This window comes from Drosophila simulans, chromosome 2L (genome assembly GCF_016746395.2).
Source record: "Drosophila simulans strain w501 chromosome 2L, Prin_Dsim_3.1, whole genome shotgun sequence".
NCBI lineage: Eukaryota > Metazoa > Arthropoda > Insecta > Diptera > Drosophilidae > Drosophila > Drosophila simulans.
The window spans coordinates 22,005,326-22,019,931 of NC_052520.2; the positions used below are offsets into that span (position 1 = coordinate 22,005,326).

Here is a 14,606-nt window from a genome sequence, read left to right on the forward strand (position 1 = left end):
TTCCGAATCTTGATTGTTCGGTATAGTCTGTGGTTCCGAGGCATTTACTGAAAAATTTTCAGTTTGATTAGTGTTGCTAGCTTCTGTGTGAAACATATTGTTGTGTCCACTACTGCCAAATTGTTGGTTCCTGTCAGAATTAGTACCATTTCCAGATCTAGTTGATCCTTGATAATTCCGTCCTCTGTCCGAAGAACCTGAAAACCTTCCTCTCTTTTGGTGTTGTCCTCTGTTACTATTACTATCGTCATTTGACCTGTCCCGTCCTCTCTTGTAATTATTGTTTCGTTGTTCATCGTTATTAGTTGTATTATTGTATTGTTGTTGTTCTGAATTATATCTATAACTATTATTATATTGTCCTCGTCCACGTCCCCGTCCTCCAGGGTTGTGGTACTCATCTCTATTTCTGTCTCTTATGTAGTCATCTCTCAACTCCTTTGCTATTTCGTTAGCCTGTCTGAGAGTCTTAGGGTTTTGTGCCTTTACTGTCCATCTCAAAGGATTCTTTAAGCCTGCGATGAATTTTTGTATGTAAGTTTTTTCATACGAACTTTCTTTTATTTTTCTTATTTCAATATTAGTTTCATCTCTCTCTAAAACTTCTAACATTGCGACTCTTATTCCTGCAATCTCCTGATATAGATTCTTAATAGCTAGTTTTTTATAAGGAATCTCGCGGAGATCATCCATTAAATTTTCCTCGCTTCTCGATTCCCCAAAATTATCCGTTAAGGCTTGTTTAATGTCATCCCAGTTTAACGGCACTCTCTCTCGAATTAATATTTTGTCTGCATGTCCAATAACTTTGTCTCTAATTACTCCTAATAGTAATTCCCCATATGCTGTCTTGTCTATATTCGTGATCAACTTCAATACTCGTTCTACACTTGTAATGAATTTGTTTAGTAATTCTTTGTCTCCGTCATAAGTGGGTAATAGTTTTATTGCGTCGGGTATTTGTAGTTCGTCCATCACGTCTCTATTGGTTCTTTGTGTCATAGTGGTTTGGTTTATTAGGGATAAATTGTTTTCTTCTTCCTCTTGTTCTGTAAGTTGCAAGTTTCTAATTGCTCTTTCTCTTTCTGCTGCCCTAACTTGGTTTCTCGTTAAAGGTATGGTTCTTCCTTGTTTAGCTGACATGTATTACTATATGAGATTGATAAAAGTAGATATCGTAATGCGGATGTAGTGAAATATTATATATGTGTATGTGTGTGGATATATATGTGTGTATGTATATGTTTTTCAAATAAATGTGTATGTGTTTAGTGTACTATGCTTAATATAATATTTGTATCTATATATGTGCGTTAAATTTTTATGTATGTATGTGTATACATGTGGATATATATATATGAGTATATTTAGGGATTTATATATATGGGATTATATATATATATATATATATATATAGATTTATGCGTATGCTTATTTTTATAATATATATATATTTTTGTGTGTGACGAGTAAATGTATATCTTTATTAAAATAAAAAATTATTAATTTTTGTCTGAATATTTGTACACTGATTGCTATTACCTTTTCACGAATATGGTATATTTTGATTTTAACTTATTGTAATATGGTTTGTTGTTTGGTTGTGATAAATGGCGAAGAATTTTGTATAGATTTTACGATTTAGTTTCTTTGTGCACTTTGTTTCACTGTTAGCGTAAACACTTAAATGCATTTACAAATGTCACTTTCACGTCTTTTGCGTATAGATGTTTGTGTCACAATTAATGTTACTATATATTTTTATATTTGATTTGCGTTTTTGCATACAAAATTGATATTTTCACAACGATCTTGCTTCACTGGAGGACAACTCTTGAATGATCTAAAGAATTTTAATATTGCCTTACCATAGCTGTGGTCTGTGGCAGCGACGTAGACGACGCTGGCTTAGGCGCCATAGATGTCGCGCCAAACTTTTTTATTATATATATTTTTTCTTTTTTTTTTTAATTTTTTCCGTTGCAAACCCTGTGGTAGTAGTTGTGTAATACCCGTGATCGGACGACATTTACCGTTTCTCGGCTTAGCTGTATTTAGCTGTTAGTCGTGAGTCGGCGGTGGCGACTCGCAACGCCAGCCAGGCGACGTCGTCGACGCTAGGTAGGCGCCGGAGTCGTCGCGCAGAACTGCCGAATTGATATACATGCTTATATGTATGTGTATGTATGTATTATATGTGTGTTTGTATATATGTATTTTTTTTTGTACGTTTTGTATGTATGTTCACATCAGCTACTGTAATGTAAGCGAACTATTCGACCGATATGAATTCGGCACCTCACACTGCCATATAGAGGATAGCGTGTGAACAAATAGAACACGGCTAACGAATACACTTGCTGATTGAACATTTCGTTGCGGATGGGCATAGGCGCCTGTTTCACTCGGGAACCTAGTTGGTTCTTATGCGATGCACTTAACTTGTATACATTTTGCTAATAATATTATTTCAATCTGCATTGCGTGGGGTCTTCGTCCTCGGCTCTTCTTCTAGTCCAATGACGAGTCCGACTGCGCCAGTTACCAGTCGTGGGTTAGGGTAACTATGTTTCATAGTAGTATTGGTTATGGAATGTTTAAACTGTTATAATTAAACACGTCTTCGTTGGTTGAAGTGAACAAAACGAATGTTTTTTAATAGTGATAATTGTGCTGCTCACAGGCAGCTCTTATATATATATGTGTGTGTTTTGCTACATAGTTCCGCAAGTAGATCGCTCTGTCCCTGTCTCGCATACTTCTGTAAGTTGTGTGTCTTGGTGCTGCTCAGAGTCCCGGTTGATGGCATAGGCGTAGTACGGGAAGTCTGCAGGGGAACACTGAAAGTGGTAACTCGCGCGTGTGTGTGTAAGTTAACACAAGCCAACGTACTAGAACAGTTGGCCCAGTGTGCGAAATATGATATAAAAACGTCAAAAGTGCTGACCCGGCATTGGGCCGGAAACTTGTGCGCAGACGGCAATCACAGCATATTTGCGTGGCCGCTGCGATTCTTTTGTTAGCTTTAAGAATCATTTTATATTTCAGTTCGTTTTGAAGCCTCATTGAATAAAGAGCACAAGCTCACATGAGAACAACTCCGGCAATAGCCGTTATTCTTTTATTAAAATAAAACTGACTGAGTCCCTAGGCCAGCAGTTAAGAAGGGTAGTCCCCCTTCCATCATAATCTTCTTAATTGGCGCTCAACTAGTGGTAGGAACCACCACCCACCACCACCACCATCACCAACACCGCGCACACAGCGAGAAATTTACGAAATTTACGACAGCGGCGCGGGAAAAGTGAAGGGAATTAGTGATCAAACAAACACACCTACACCAGAAAAAATTATGTGAGTGGGAACCGATGCTAAATGCATTTTAAGTCTGCACAGAAACGTAAATTTTTAGTAATAAAATAAATTAATAACCAGCAGGTACACTGAAACATGGTCTCGTGTCAATGGGAATAAAAAAGTAATATAATTGTTCTTCATAACAGCGCATACGTTCATTTGTTATTGTTGTTTTTGTTTCCGTTCGATATAAGCGCGACATTCGACGCTGCAGTCTTTGTCTTTATTTTTTTTTTTGTTGTTGTTTGTCTTTGGTCAACTGCTACCCGCACAGGCAGCTTTTGCATATCCAAGTGAATTGGACTGCTCATGCAGCCCACATTCTCACGGTACAGAAATAGTAAACCGTACTCCACAGACTCAGAGTCTGATAACGAAAATCAAGCTTCCCCTCTAAGATACGTAACCGCGAATCCCCCTGAAATGGCGATCGACCCAGAACAGCTCAAAGCTGTGATACAGGCAATTGTGGCCAATACTTTGGCGGACGAAGCTGCCAGAAATGAACTCGCGCGAAATGAAATGTGTCAGAAAATTCAAGAGCTGGCCAGCCAGTTGGCAACAACACATGTCGCATCCACCTCAGCAGTGGCCCCAGTTATTAGAACATACGAGCCCATAGACATAACTAATAATTCCCCATGTAGCATGACTTTAGATGCCGTTAAATATTTGCCTGAATTCTCGGGATCACAGGAATCGTATGTTTCGTGGCGACAAGCGGCGATTGCTGCGTATCGCATATTCAAAGATTTCAACGGCACCTCTCGCCATTACGAGGCAGTGACAATTATTAGGAACAAGGTTAGGGGCGCGGCCAATAACGTTTTATCTTCGTTTGGCACTGTACTGAATTTCGATGCTATTATAAATCGGCTCGATTTCACTTACAGTGACAAGCGTCCAATGCATGTCATTGAACAGGACATGAGTACTTTGAGACAGGGGAACAACATGACCCTGTTACAATATTATGATGAGGTCGAGAAAAAACTCACCTTACTCACAGATAAAGCTTATATGTCCCACGAGCCATCGGTGGCAAAAATATTGTGCGAAAAGTTCCGAGAGGACGCCTTGCGTATTTTCATCTCGGGACTTAAACGTAACCTTACTGATGTGCTTTTCGCGGCAAAGCCGAAAGACATGCCGTCAGCTTTGGCCTTAGCACAAGAAGTGGAATCTAACCACGAGAGGTACGTTTTTGCAGCCAGTTTTGCAAAAAGTCAAGAAGACAAAGATCGCAAACCTGCTGCAAAAACGCAGGGTCGTCAACTTGACAGGTACGACCACCGTGACCTACAACATTATAACACCAAAAACCCATATTTTAGTAGGCAGCATAAGGCACAGGTGCACGCCGACCCGCAAAGTGCAAAAAATTACAAAGGCAACGGCACACCAGAGCCTATGGAGGTCGATCCATCGTTTTCCAAATTGCTGCAGCCGACCCAGGCAAATGCCTACCAGAACAGAAGACCAGCCACCTCTGAGCGCACAGGCGCTGTGAGGAAACAACAAAAAATTAACTTCATTATGCAGAATGGGGAAGAAAACACAGGAGCATATGCCGCCGCCGCCTCCAAAGCGGCATCGAAAATAGACGACGATGCCATTGCCGAGTATGATTCTGACTACGTCAATTTTTTAGGGGAAAGTCCCTGTTACCCGTCATCAGACGACGAGTAGCGGGGGTACCAATGAATTTCCTTTTAGACACCGGCGCGTCAAAAAATTTCATCCGACCTCGCAAAGAGCTAAAGAATATCCGCCCGGTGAACACCCCTTTCAAAATTCACTCAATCCACGGCACAACCACCGTTACAAAAAAATGCTTCGTCTCAATTTTTGATTTAAAAGCGACCTTTTTCATTCTACCAGACCTTACAACATTTGACGGGATAATCGGGGCCGATCTGTTAACACAGGCCGGTGCATCACTTTGCCTTGCTTCCGCCCAACTCAAGTGGGGTAAGGAAGTTGAGAAGATTTCATTCCATAAATGCACCGACGTCAACTTCACTAACGTGGAGTGCACAGATGCACCACCCTTGGCGAAGAAGGCATTTCTGGGGATGTTAAGGAGCCGAAAAAACGCCTTCGCAGATCCCAACGAGGCCCTGCCATATAACACATCGGTAGTGGCCACGATAAGGACGACTAGTGAAGAGCCCATTTACGCAAAATTATATCCATACCCAATGGGGGCAGCAGATTTCGTCAACAACGAAATCCAAGACCTGCTTAAAAATGGCATAATTCAGAAGTCGGTGTCTCCTTATAACAACCCAATATGGGTGGTTGATAAAAAAGGAACCGACGAGGCCGGCAATCAAAATAGACGATTGGTCATAGACTTTCGTAAACTAAACGAAAGAACTATCCCAGACAAATACCCGATGCCAGATATCTCCATGATACTGGGCAACTTGGGCAGGGCCAAATTCTTTACGACATTGGACCTCAAGTCCGGGTATCACCAGATCGTCTTAGCGGAAAATGACCGCGAAAAAACTTCCTTCTCCGTAAACGGAGGGAAGTACGAATTCAAGAGACTTCCCTTTGGCTTGAGAAATGCTGCCAGCATTTTCCAGAGAGCCATTGATGACATTCTCAGAGAACAAATCGGCAAGACTTGCTATGTCTACGTCGACGATGTAATAATCTTCTCAGAAAATGAGAATGCTCATGTCAAGCACGTGGATTGGGTTTTAAAAACCATAAGCGATGCAAATATGAGGGTCTCAGTAAAAAAGTCAAGTTTTTTTAAAAAAAGCGTTAACTTTCTCGGCTTTATAGTCACCAGTGATGGCACTACCACCGACCCAGAGAAGGTCAGGGCCATAAAAGAGTTCCCTGAACCAAAAACAGTATTTGAGGTTAGGTCGTTCCTAGGTCTCGCGAGCTATTACAGACGCTTCATTAAGGACTTTGCGGCCATAGCAAGGCCTATTTCCGATATCTTAAAGGGCGAAAATGGAAGTGTAAGCAGACATAGGTCGCGACACATCCAAGTACACTTCGATCAGGCGCAAAAAAATTCTTTTGAAAAACTGCGGAACATCTTGGCATCAGAAGATGTTATGCTAAGATACCCGGATTACAAGAAGCCATTCCATCTAACGACGGATGCTTCAGCCTACGGTATTGGCGCAGTTCTTTCACAAGAGAACCGTCCTATTACAATGATCTCGAGGACATTGAAGGATAGGGAAATGAACTACGCCACAAACGAAAGGGAATTATTAGCCATCGTTTGGGCGTTGGCCAAGCTGCGACACTATTTATATGCGGTGAAAGATATAACTATCTTCACCGATCATCAGCCATTGTCATTCTCGGTATCAGATTCTAACCCTAACGCGAAAATTAAAAGGTGGAAGGGTCGCATCGAGGAAACGGGTGCGAAGGTAGTCTATAAACCGGGAAAAGAAAATTTAGTTGCTGATGCCCTATCTAGGCAGCAAATTAATGCCATAGAAGAACAGGACGCAGAATCATGCGTTGCGACCATTCACAGTGAGATTTCCCTCACTCACACCATAGAAACAACGGATAAGCCCCTAAACTGCTTCCAGAACCAACTAGTTCTTGAAGAGGCCCGCTTTCCGCTGAAACGCTCTTTCGTTCTCTTTAAAGACAAGAAACGACATTCGATCAACTTCACCGATAGGGAGTCATTACTCAATGACCTTGCGGATACAATAGTCCCCAGGGGCGTAAACGCCTTCCATTGCGATTTGCACACGCTAGCAACGGTACAGGACGAATTAGTCCGGAGATTCCCGACTACAAAATTCTGGCACTGCAAAAACCGTGTTACAGACATTTTTGGGGTCGAGGAAAGAAGGGAAATAATATTAGCAGAACACAATAGGGCCCACCGGTCGGCCCAGGAAAATGTGAAACAAGTTCTCACAGAGTACTACTTCCCAAAAATGGCCAAACTGGCCAATGAAGTTGTCCAAAACTGCAAAACATGCGCGAAAGCCAAGTATGATAGGCATCCGAAGAAACAAGAGATTGGTGAGTCACCGATTCCCTCTCATATAGGAGAGATGCTACACATAGACATTTTCTCGACGGATAAAAAATATTTTCTCACTTGCATTGACAAGTTTTCGAAATTCGCCGTCGTACAGCACGTGCCGTCAAGAACAATTGAGGATTTGAAACCGGCCTTGTTACAGGTCATGAATTTCTTCCCAAAGGCCAGAGTGATTTACTGCGACAACGAACCATCGTTAAAATCGCACACGATCACGTCCATGCTAGACAACCATTTCGGCGTCAGCATCACCAATGCGCCACCCCTTCACAGTGTATCAAACGGGCAAGTGGAGCGTTTTCACAGCACTCTACTGGAGCTCGCCAGGTGCCTAAAAATTGACAAGGGCTTAAGTGATACCGTGGAAATAATCTTGGTAGCCACTACCAGATATAACAAATCAATCCATTCGGTCACCGATAAGAGGCCAGTCGACGTAATACAAGAATACACGGACGGCACACAAGAACGGATTGCTGACAAAATTAAGAGGGCCCAGGACGCGCTAAGGTATAGGGAGAATGCTTCTCGACAAAGCAAAGTCTTCGAAGTGGGCGAGAAGGTTTTGGTCAAAACTAACAGAAGGCTTGGCAATAAACTCACTCCCTTGTGTGAGGAAAAAACCATACAAGCAGACCTGGGGACCACGGTCCTCATTGAAGGGAGGGTGGTCCACAAGGACAACTTAAAATGACTCTCTCGCTTAATTTTAAATTTTTTATTATCACCAGCCATTTGGCAAACCTCCATTTAGTAGACATTAAGTCCGTTGCCAAAGGCGCGATGTTTTAGTTTTAGGATAAAAGTAATTGGTGATGGGATAAACCTCAGCGAACAAGAAAAAGCGACTAAAAAAAATACATTTCCACAGGTGCAGAGTTTTCATCCTCCTCTCACTGGCATTGGTGTCAGCGCACATCACTAACTACTCACAGACAAGGTATATCCCCATCATAGATGGAGAGATCCTGGTGTGGGAGGAGTTCGCGTATGTGACCCACTCGGCAAATCTTTCGGAATACATGCGCATAATAGAAGAAACAAGCAGCATGAACGAGATGTTTCCACAGTCTCATATGAGGAGATTGCTAGAAGTGGATATCTCGCACCTTCGAGATACGCTGGATTCGTTGAAAGTCCACCATAGAATCGCAAGGAGTTTAGATTTTCTAGGCTCAATGCTAAAGGTAGTAGCGGGGACGCCGGATGCCGGCGATCTAGAAAGAATTAGATTCACAGAGTGGCAGTTGACACAATCAAACAATAGGCAAATCAGAATTAATACTAGAATACAAGATCGAATTAACCAATTAACAACAACTGTAAATCAAATCCTACAAACTCATAAAAATACCCAAATTGACACCGGCCATTTATACGAGACACTGCTGGCTAGGAATAGAATACTAATGATGGAGTTACAGAATTTAATGTTGGCTGTAACACTGGCGAAAGTCAATATTGTCAGTCCAAATATCCTAGATCATGCAGACTTAAAATCAATTTGGCTGAAAGAGCCCACAGATACCCCCATAGGGGATCTTATGTCCGCATCGTCCGTTAAAATACTACAATCCTCCAACATGATACACTTTATTATTAAATTTCCCAAAATAAAATTATCTTGCAAGAAGGTCACTATTTTCCCGGTCACTTGCAAAGGAGTTATGCTGCGGATAACTGACAACATGGTGGCAAAGTGTGGAGAAGAGGTCCATTCAATCAAAGATTGCACCCCAACACCGGGGGCTACCTTTTGCCAACTATCAACGGAAAGCTCATGCGCCAGGGAACTACACGCAGGCGTCCTAGCGCATTGTGAGTCGCAACCAAGCGACCTACACCCGCTTACCCGTGTGGGTGAGGGAATCATCATCATCAATGACCGGCCAGCCAGGGTCACGGTGGACAACGGAACAGAAGTCTACCTACGTGGCACACATCTCATCACCTTCAACGATCGTGTCGTGATAAACGCCACCACCTTCATAAATCACGACAAGGCCCAAACAAGAGCTCCAGGGGTAGCAAGTTCCCCATCATTGAATATCACCGCCAACAGAGATATTCTGAGTCTCCCCTACCTTCACCAGCTGAGTGAACGTAACTTGGAGTTCATCAAAGAGTTCGGGGGAGAAATTGATACTAACCATTCACATCGCATAATACTCATCGCAGCAGCGATTTGTTGTGCAATGATTTGTATCGGCATCACCTGTCTACGGTTCATCGGAGCGCGTGGATCTGCAATCCAACTAAACGGGATGATCGCTGAGTTAGGACCAACCGAGGACGGCCGGAATCTTGAAGGGGGAGTAGTTAACACAAGCCAACGTACTAGAACAGTTGGCCCAGTGTGCGAAATATGATATAAAAACGTCAAAAGTGCTGACCCGGCATTGGGCCGGAAACTTGTGCGCAGACGGCAATCACAGCATATTTGCGTGGCCGCTGCGATTCTTTTGTTAGCTTTAAGAATCATTTTATATTTCAGTTCGTTTTGAAGCCTCATTGAATAAAGAGCACAAGCTCACATGAGAACAACTCCGGCAATAGCCGTTATTCTTTTATTAAAATAAAACTGACTGAGTCCCTAGGCCAGCAGTTAAGAAGGGTAGTCCCCCTTCCATCATAATCTTCTTAATTTGTATGCTCATATATGGAAGTGTTGCCGGCAACACGAAATATTTTCGTTTGTGTTGTGAGGGAGCTCGCGCGTGGCTTAGCTAGGGTTAGGAGTCTTAAAATTGTGTTACGTGCGGAGGCTGGCGCGGTTTCCGAAAACCGCCCCCATGCCCACCTTGAGTTTCTGCGTTAAATCTTGGGCAGAGGCGCGTAGTTCGAGGAGCAGTACTCATTTGGCCGTCCTCTTGACCCTAGTTACATTTTCTCCAATGGCTTGAGCCTGGCGTCCTGGCCTCTTGTGACCTGCGACCGAACTTCGTTGTACGGTAACCCAGCTGATAGGGTGATAACTAGCGAATCAGGCCTCTCTCTCGACGGTCTCTTTCTGCGCAAGCGGTATCTTCCTGCTTTTTTTTATTTTTTAGATACGGCAGGAAAATGAAATCGTCTAAAGATACCATCTACCGTCCGTATATGGCATGCACGATACATAACCCTCTGATAGGGAATTATGCCTACGTACTAAACCTACTAAAAAACTTCCGCTATCTCTTCTGTCCTAGTCAAGCTCACCGGGACTGCCAGTCAAAGTATTTCATCGGTGAGAAGGAAGTGATGGTAAGTCGCACTCCATCTTCTTTTGCGATATACAGCAGCGGGACGCACCTTCCTTGTCTCTTTAGTCGCCTTTTTACGACCAGCTAGGCGTACTGTCGTAGGTTTCTTGCCCCGCCATCACACGGGAATACTCCTCATCTATCGTTCCGGTTGGTTATCTGGTCCTTACACCTGCGGAGACTTGGGGACTTCATGGACCAGCTCCTGTGACATACCATAACACAAGGTCGCTGAAGTAGTTGCCAATTACGCCTCGTATGTAACCGGGGATGCCCAAGTTGCGCATTGCGGCGAGGATATTGGGCCATCTCGCTGTATTCAATGCATTCTTGACGTCTAGCGTGATGATGGCACAGTACTCCTGTGCGGAGTCTTAAAACTCCTCACAAATCTGCGTGCTGGGGAGCGGCTTAGCAACAGCGAAGACGGTTGCGATGCAATAAGAGTCAAGGGCGGCAAGGTCAAACGGTACCGCGCTGGACCTTGGACCCCGGTAAACCGGAGAGACCGTGAACTAACGGTACCGCGCTGGACCCCGGACTAGAGAAGGCCAAGGGCACGGAGGTCGAAAGGTAACGGTGAAGACTTTCGACATGCACAAAGAGGACGCGACGTGAACTATCGGGAAATTAGCGGGCCGTCCGAAATGGGAAAATAACGGGATCCCGAGGCCTATAAAGGGACGGCGCAAGCGCAGCTCGGGGCAGTCAGTCATAATACGCGACGAGCCATACGTACGCGAAGATACTCGGTGCGAGTCGCGCGGTCAGGACGCGGCGGCGTAGTTGGAGAGTCGGAATAGAATCTGAAGGTGGAGTAGGCTAGAACGTCCGAAAGCGAAGGAGACAGTGAGTTAGAACGCGCGGAGAAGTCAGTGAAGAGCGAACTGTGAAAGTGTTGGCAGTGAGAAACGCGCAGGACACAGAAGGACAAATAATACGAGGTGAAGATCGATCCTTGCAGTGGAGAAACAAGGACCTGGCGGGGCTGAGAGGGTCAGTGGAATCAGTGGTCAGCAAAGGTGGTCCCAGGCCGAGCGTTGCCTTAACCAGTGGGCGATACATCCTACCCCATAACATCCTAAATCCATTCTAGCTGGCAGGTGGTCCATTGGATGAGCCGACATGGACTTGGCGTGTTTGAAAGGCACAGTGAAGTCAGTGTTCGGCAAGGGAGGTCCCAGGCCGAGCGTTGGCTTAACCCGTTGACGATGTCGCTCTGCCGCGCTTAATGTGTCGAAAATTTAAAATGTCTTAACGTTTTGCTATTATTTTGGTTTGTGGTTTTTGCATGGGCGCCTTTTAACACTGTTCCAACAGCTGCTCAGATTTGAATTTATGAGATATGACTCCCGATACTATTAGTTGTGCGCCAGTTCTTTAAAATAAATGTATATTCTTATAACTATTGCTTTTATCGGTGACAGTGACACCAGCTTTGATCAGAAGATTTCGATTGGTTAAAATTCTGTCAGTGATATATATTTTGTTTAATAAATTGGGATTGGCCAAAGCTTTAATGGTCAGTCAGCAACGAAGTGTTGATAAAGCCATTCCCTTTTGTTCACAGAAAAGTTGAGCCGGCCAAACAAGTCGGGACTATTATTTTCACCATAAATAAGATTACAAATGTATTGTGCCACACGGTGCTTTGACTTCCCTGTGTAAGAACCTAACATCCTTCCCTGATTATTTTCTTTTGTTTCTTTGGCAATCCCTACTTCATGTTCATATCATACTGATTCTTGAGTTATACTATTAAACTTAACAGCTATTCCATGATCCTTATCATAACAAAAGTACAGTAAATGGCACTTACGCTGTCGCTCCAACTGTGATAAAGGCCTTTCCATGTTGGGTTAACGACGTGCTGTAGGAGATTATATAATCTCCCTTAGGAAAAGTTTACAAAGTTTGAATTTTTTGGTTAGGCTGTTCCTGCCAATCTTTGGTGTTTGGTTTACGTTTCTAAATGACCCTTTCGCTAAATTAAAACCATTATAAGCGATGTGTCAAGCACGCCGTTTGCGAACACTTACGGCAGCTGCTATAATTCACTATGCACTCACTATTTCGTCAATGTGCTAAAGATTTCGGTCGCTACGAGCTTCGCTTACAGCCAGTTGCGCTCAAGCCTGGCGCATGAATACCATAAACGAAACGATAAACAAACGATTATGCACAGTTCTCAATTGTAGCCCATAAGCCAGCCCTTCTGCAGCTTCAATTGGTGTTGCTCCAGTTAGACTTGCATAGGCTTTCGTTGCTAATAACCTTTTTTCGTAGCTAATATCTTTAAGAACGTTGTTTCCCTACGCTTTGCACAAAAATTAGGTCGCATGACGGGTGTTTCGGTTGTTTAATACTCGGAAACCAGCATTAAAAAACAGTTTTCAACACAAATAATGGCCGCTCTAAGCACCATTCTACGGTTGGCTAGGAACGATTTCCGGTTTTTAACGTTTGAGTAGGCAATCTTCTAAAACTGGCTTTGCTTCTTATTTATTCCCCAATATCGATAGATATCACAGAAAATTATAAAATTTTGCTTTCGCATTTCGACTAGCTGAGTGACAGGCATCTGATAGTCGGAAAGCTCGACTATTGTCTTGTATCAAGAGAAAAATAAAAACTCTTTCAATAGCTGTATTTGTCTCTCGAATTTTAGGTTTCCACATTTATTATTTAAAGCGGCTTATGCTAATTAAATGCATTGACTTACACTCCCCTATCATGCCTAATCCATTGCAGTTGTGAGCATAGCATCCACAATCGCGCTTGATCCAGTTTAATAAATACTATCTCTAGTAGCAAAATTAAACCTGCACAGAAGAAATACCTATAGAGTTTTGGAATCATTTAATAATATAGATCAGTACCTGCAGCCAATGCACCAACTCCGAGAGCGATAAAAGCACCCTGCAGCATTCGCAGATTAAGCGGACTTATAACAGTGCTGTCATAGCTTTCGGTTCGACTGTAAGCCTCACTGTTCTTCGCCTGCACGCTGCCCTTGTATATTCTCGTGGCTTCTACTTCCTGGTACTGCTTCGCGTATTCGGCAGCGGTCATCTTATCTAGGATTCCGCTCTCAAACAACTGCATCAAGCTACAAAAATTGTGAAATTTGTTAATCACCTGTTTTTTTTTAAACAATAATTTTATGGACTAATATTAACTATATAATTAAATATAATTTCCCCGCGGTTCTATATGTATGGCGTTTTCGTATCCAAACTTATGTGTAAAAATAACTTAACTATAATGTATAATGTAGTGGAATAATTGCTGTATGTTTAGATCGCTTGTCAGTTGGTACAAGCACTCTAATTTTATTTACTGTTTACAATATGTGTTTTTGGTATTCAAAAAGGTGTTTGTTGCAGAAGATAACAAAAGCATTTTTAACACATTTATTTAAAGTATACTTTAACCCTATTCCACTTATTTATTACTGTTTTAGCATGAAAACACAACTCTTTATCATGAAAATATGTGTTATTTGGGGTAAAGATTAACGAGCATCCTAATTGTTCACGACCGTGTGATAAAATGGCTGAAGGTTATTGAGGTCATTCAGCTATCTTGCAAGGTACAGTGAAAATGATGGATAAATGTAGTTAATAGTTTTGGATTGGCTTATAATTCATATGTGCTGCTTGGCATTTAAATTTTTGAAAAAATCAGCTTACAATCTGGCTTCCCTGCGGAGCTGTTTAAATATCGAGCGAACGTAAGATATGCTTAAAACCATCATACTCCCCACAAATGCTCAATGTGGAATGATGACCCACAACGTAAGGCATGTAAATAACAAGGGAGATACGCCTACGAAAGTCAGTAAGAGGCAGGGTCTCTGCGACGAGACGTTTGGGACGAAATCACCGATTTGAAATACAGGTTGCATTGAAAGCAGAACGCGGTAAATGTGAGACGCTTAGTTCTAAGTCCAACATTCC

At 42.7% G+C, this 14,606-nt stretch overlaps 1 protein-coding gene across 1 annotated transcript in view; it reads right to left on the minus strand.

Moving 5' to 3' along the window:
• Positions 1-13,304: 13,304 nt before the first annotated feature.
• LOC6733132 (ionotropic receptor 40a) overlaps positions 13,305-14,606 on the minus strand; it is a 41,526-nt gene continuing 40,224 nt past the window's right edge. Inside the window, exons 6-7 of the mRNA XM_016180532.3 lie at positions 13,527-13,756; positions 13,305-13,469 (exon numbers count right to left, since the gene is read on the minus strand). Coding sequence (XP_016025841.1) covers positions 13,366-13,469; positions 13,527-13,756 — 334 coding nt within the window. The 3' untranslated portion in view covers positions 13,305-13,365. The remainder of the gene's footprint in view (positions 13,470-13,526; positions 13,757-14,606) is intronic.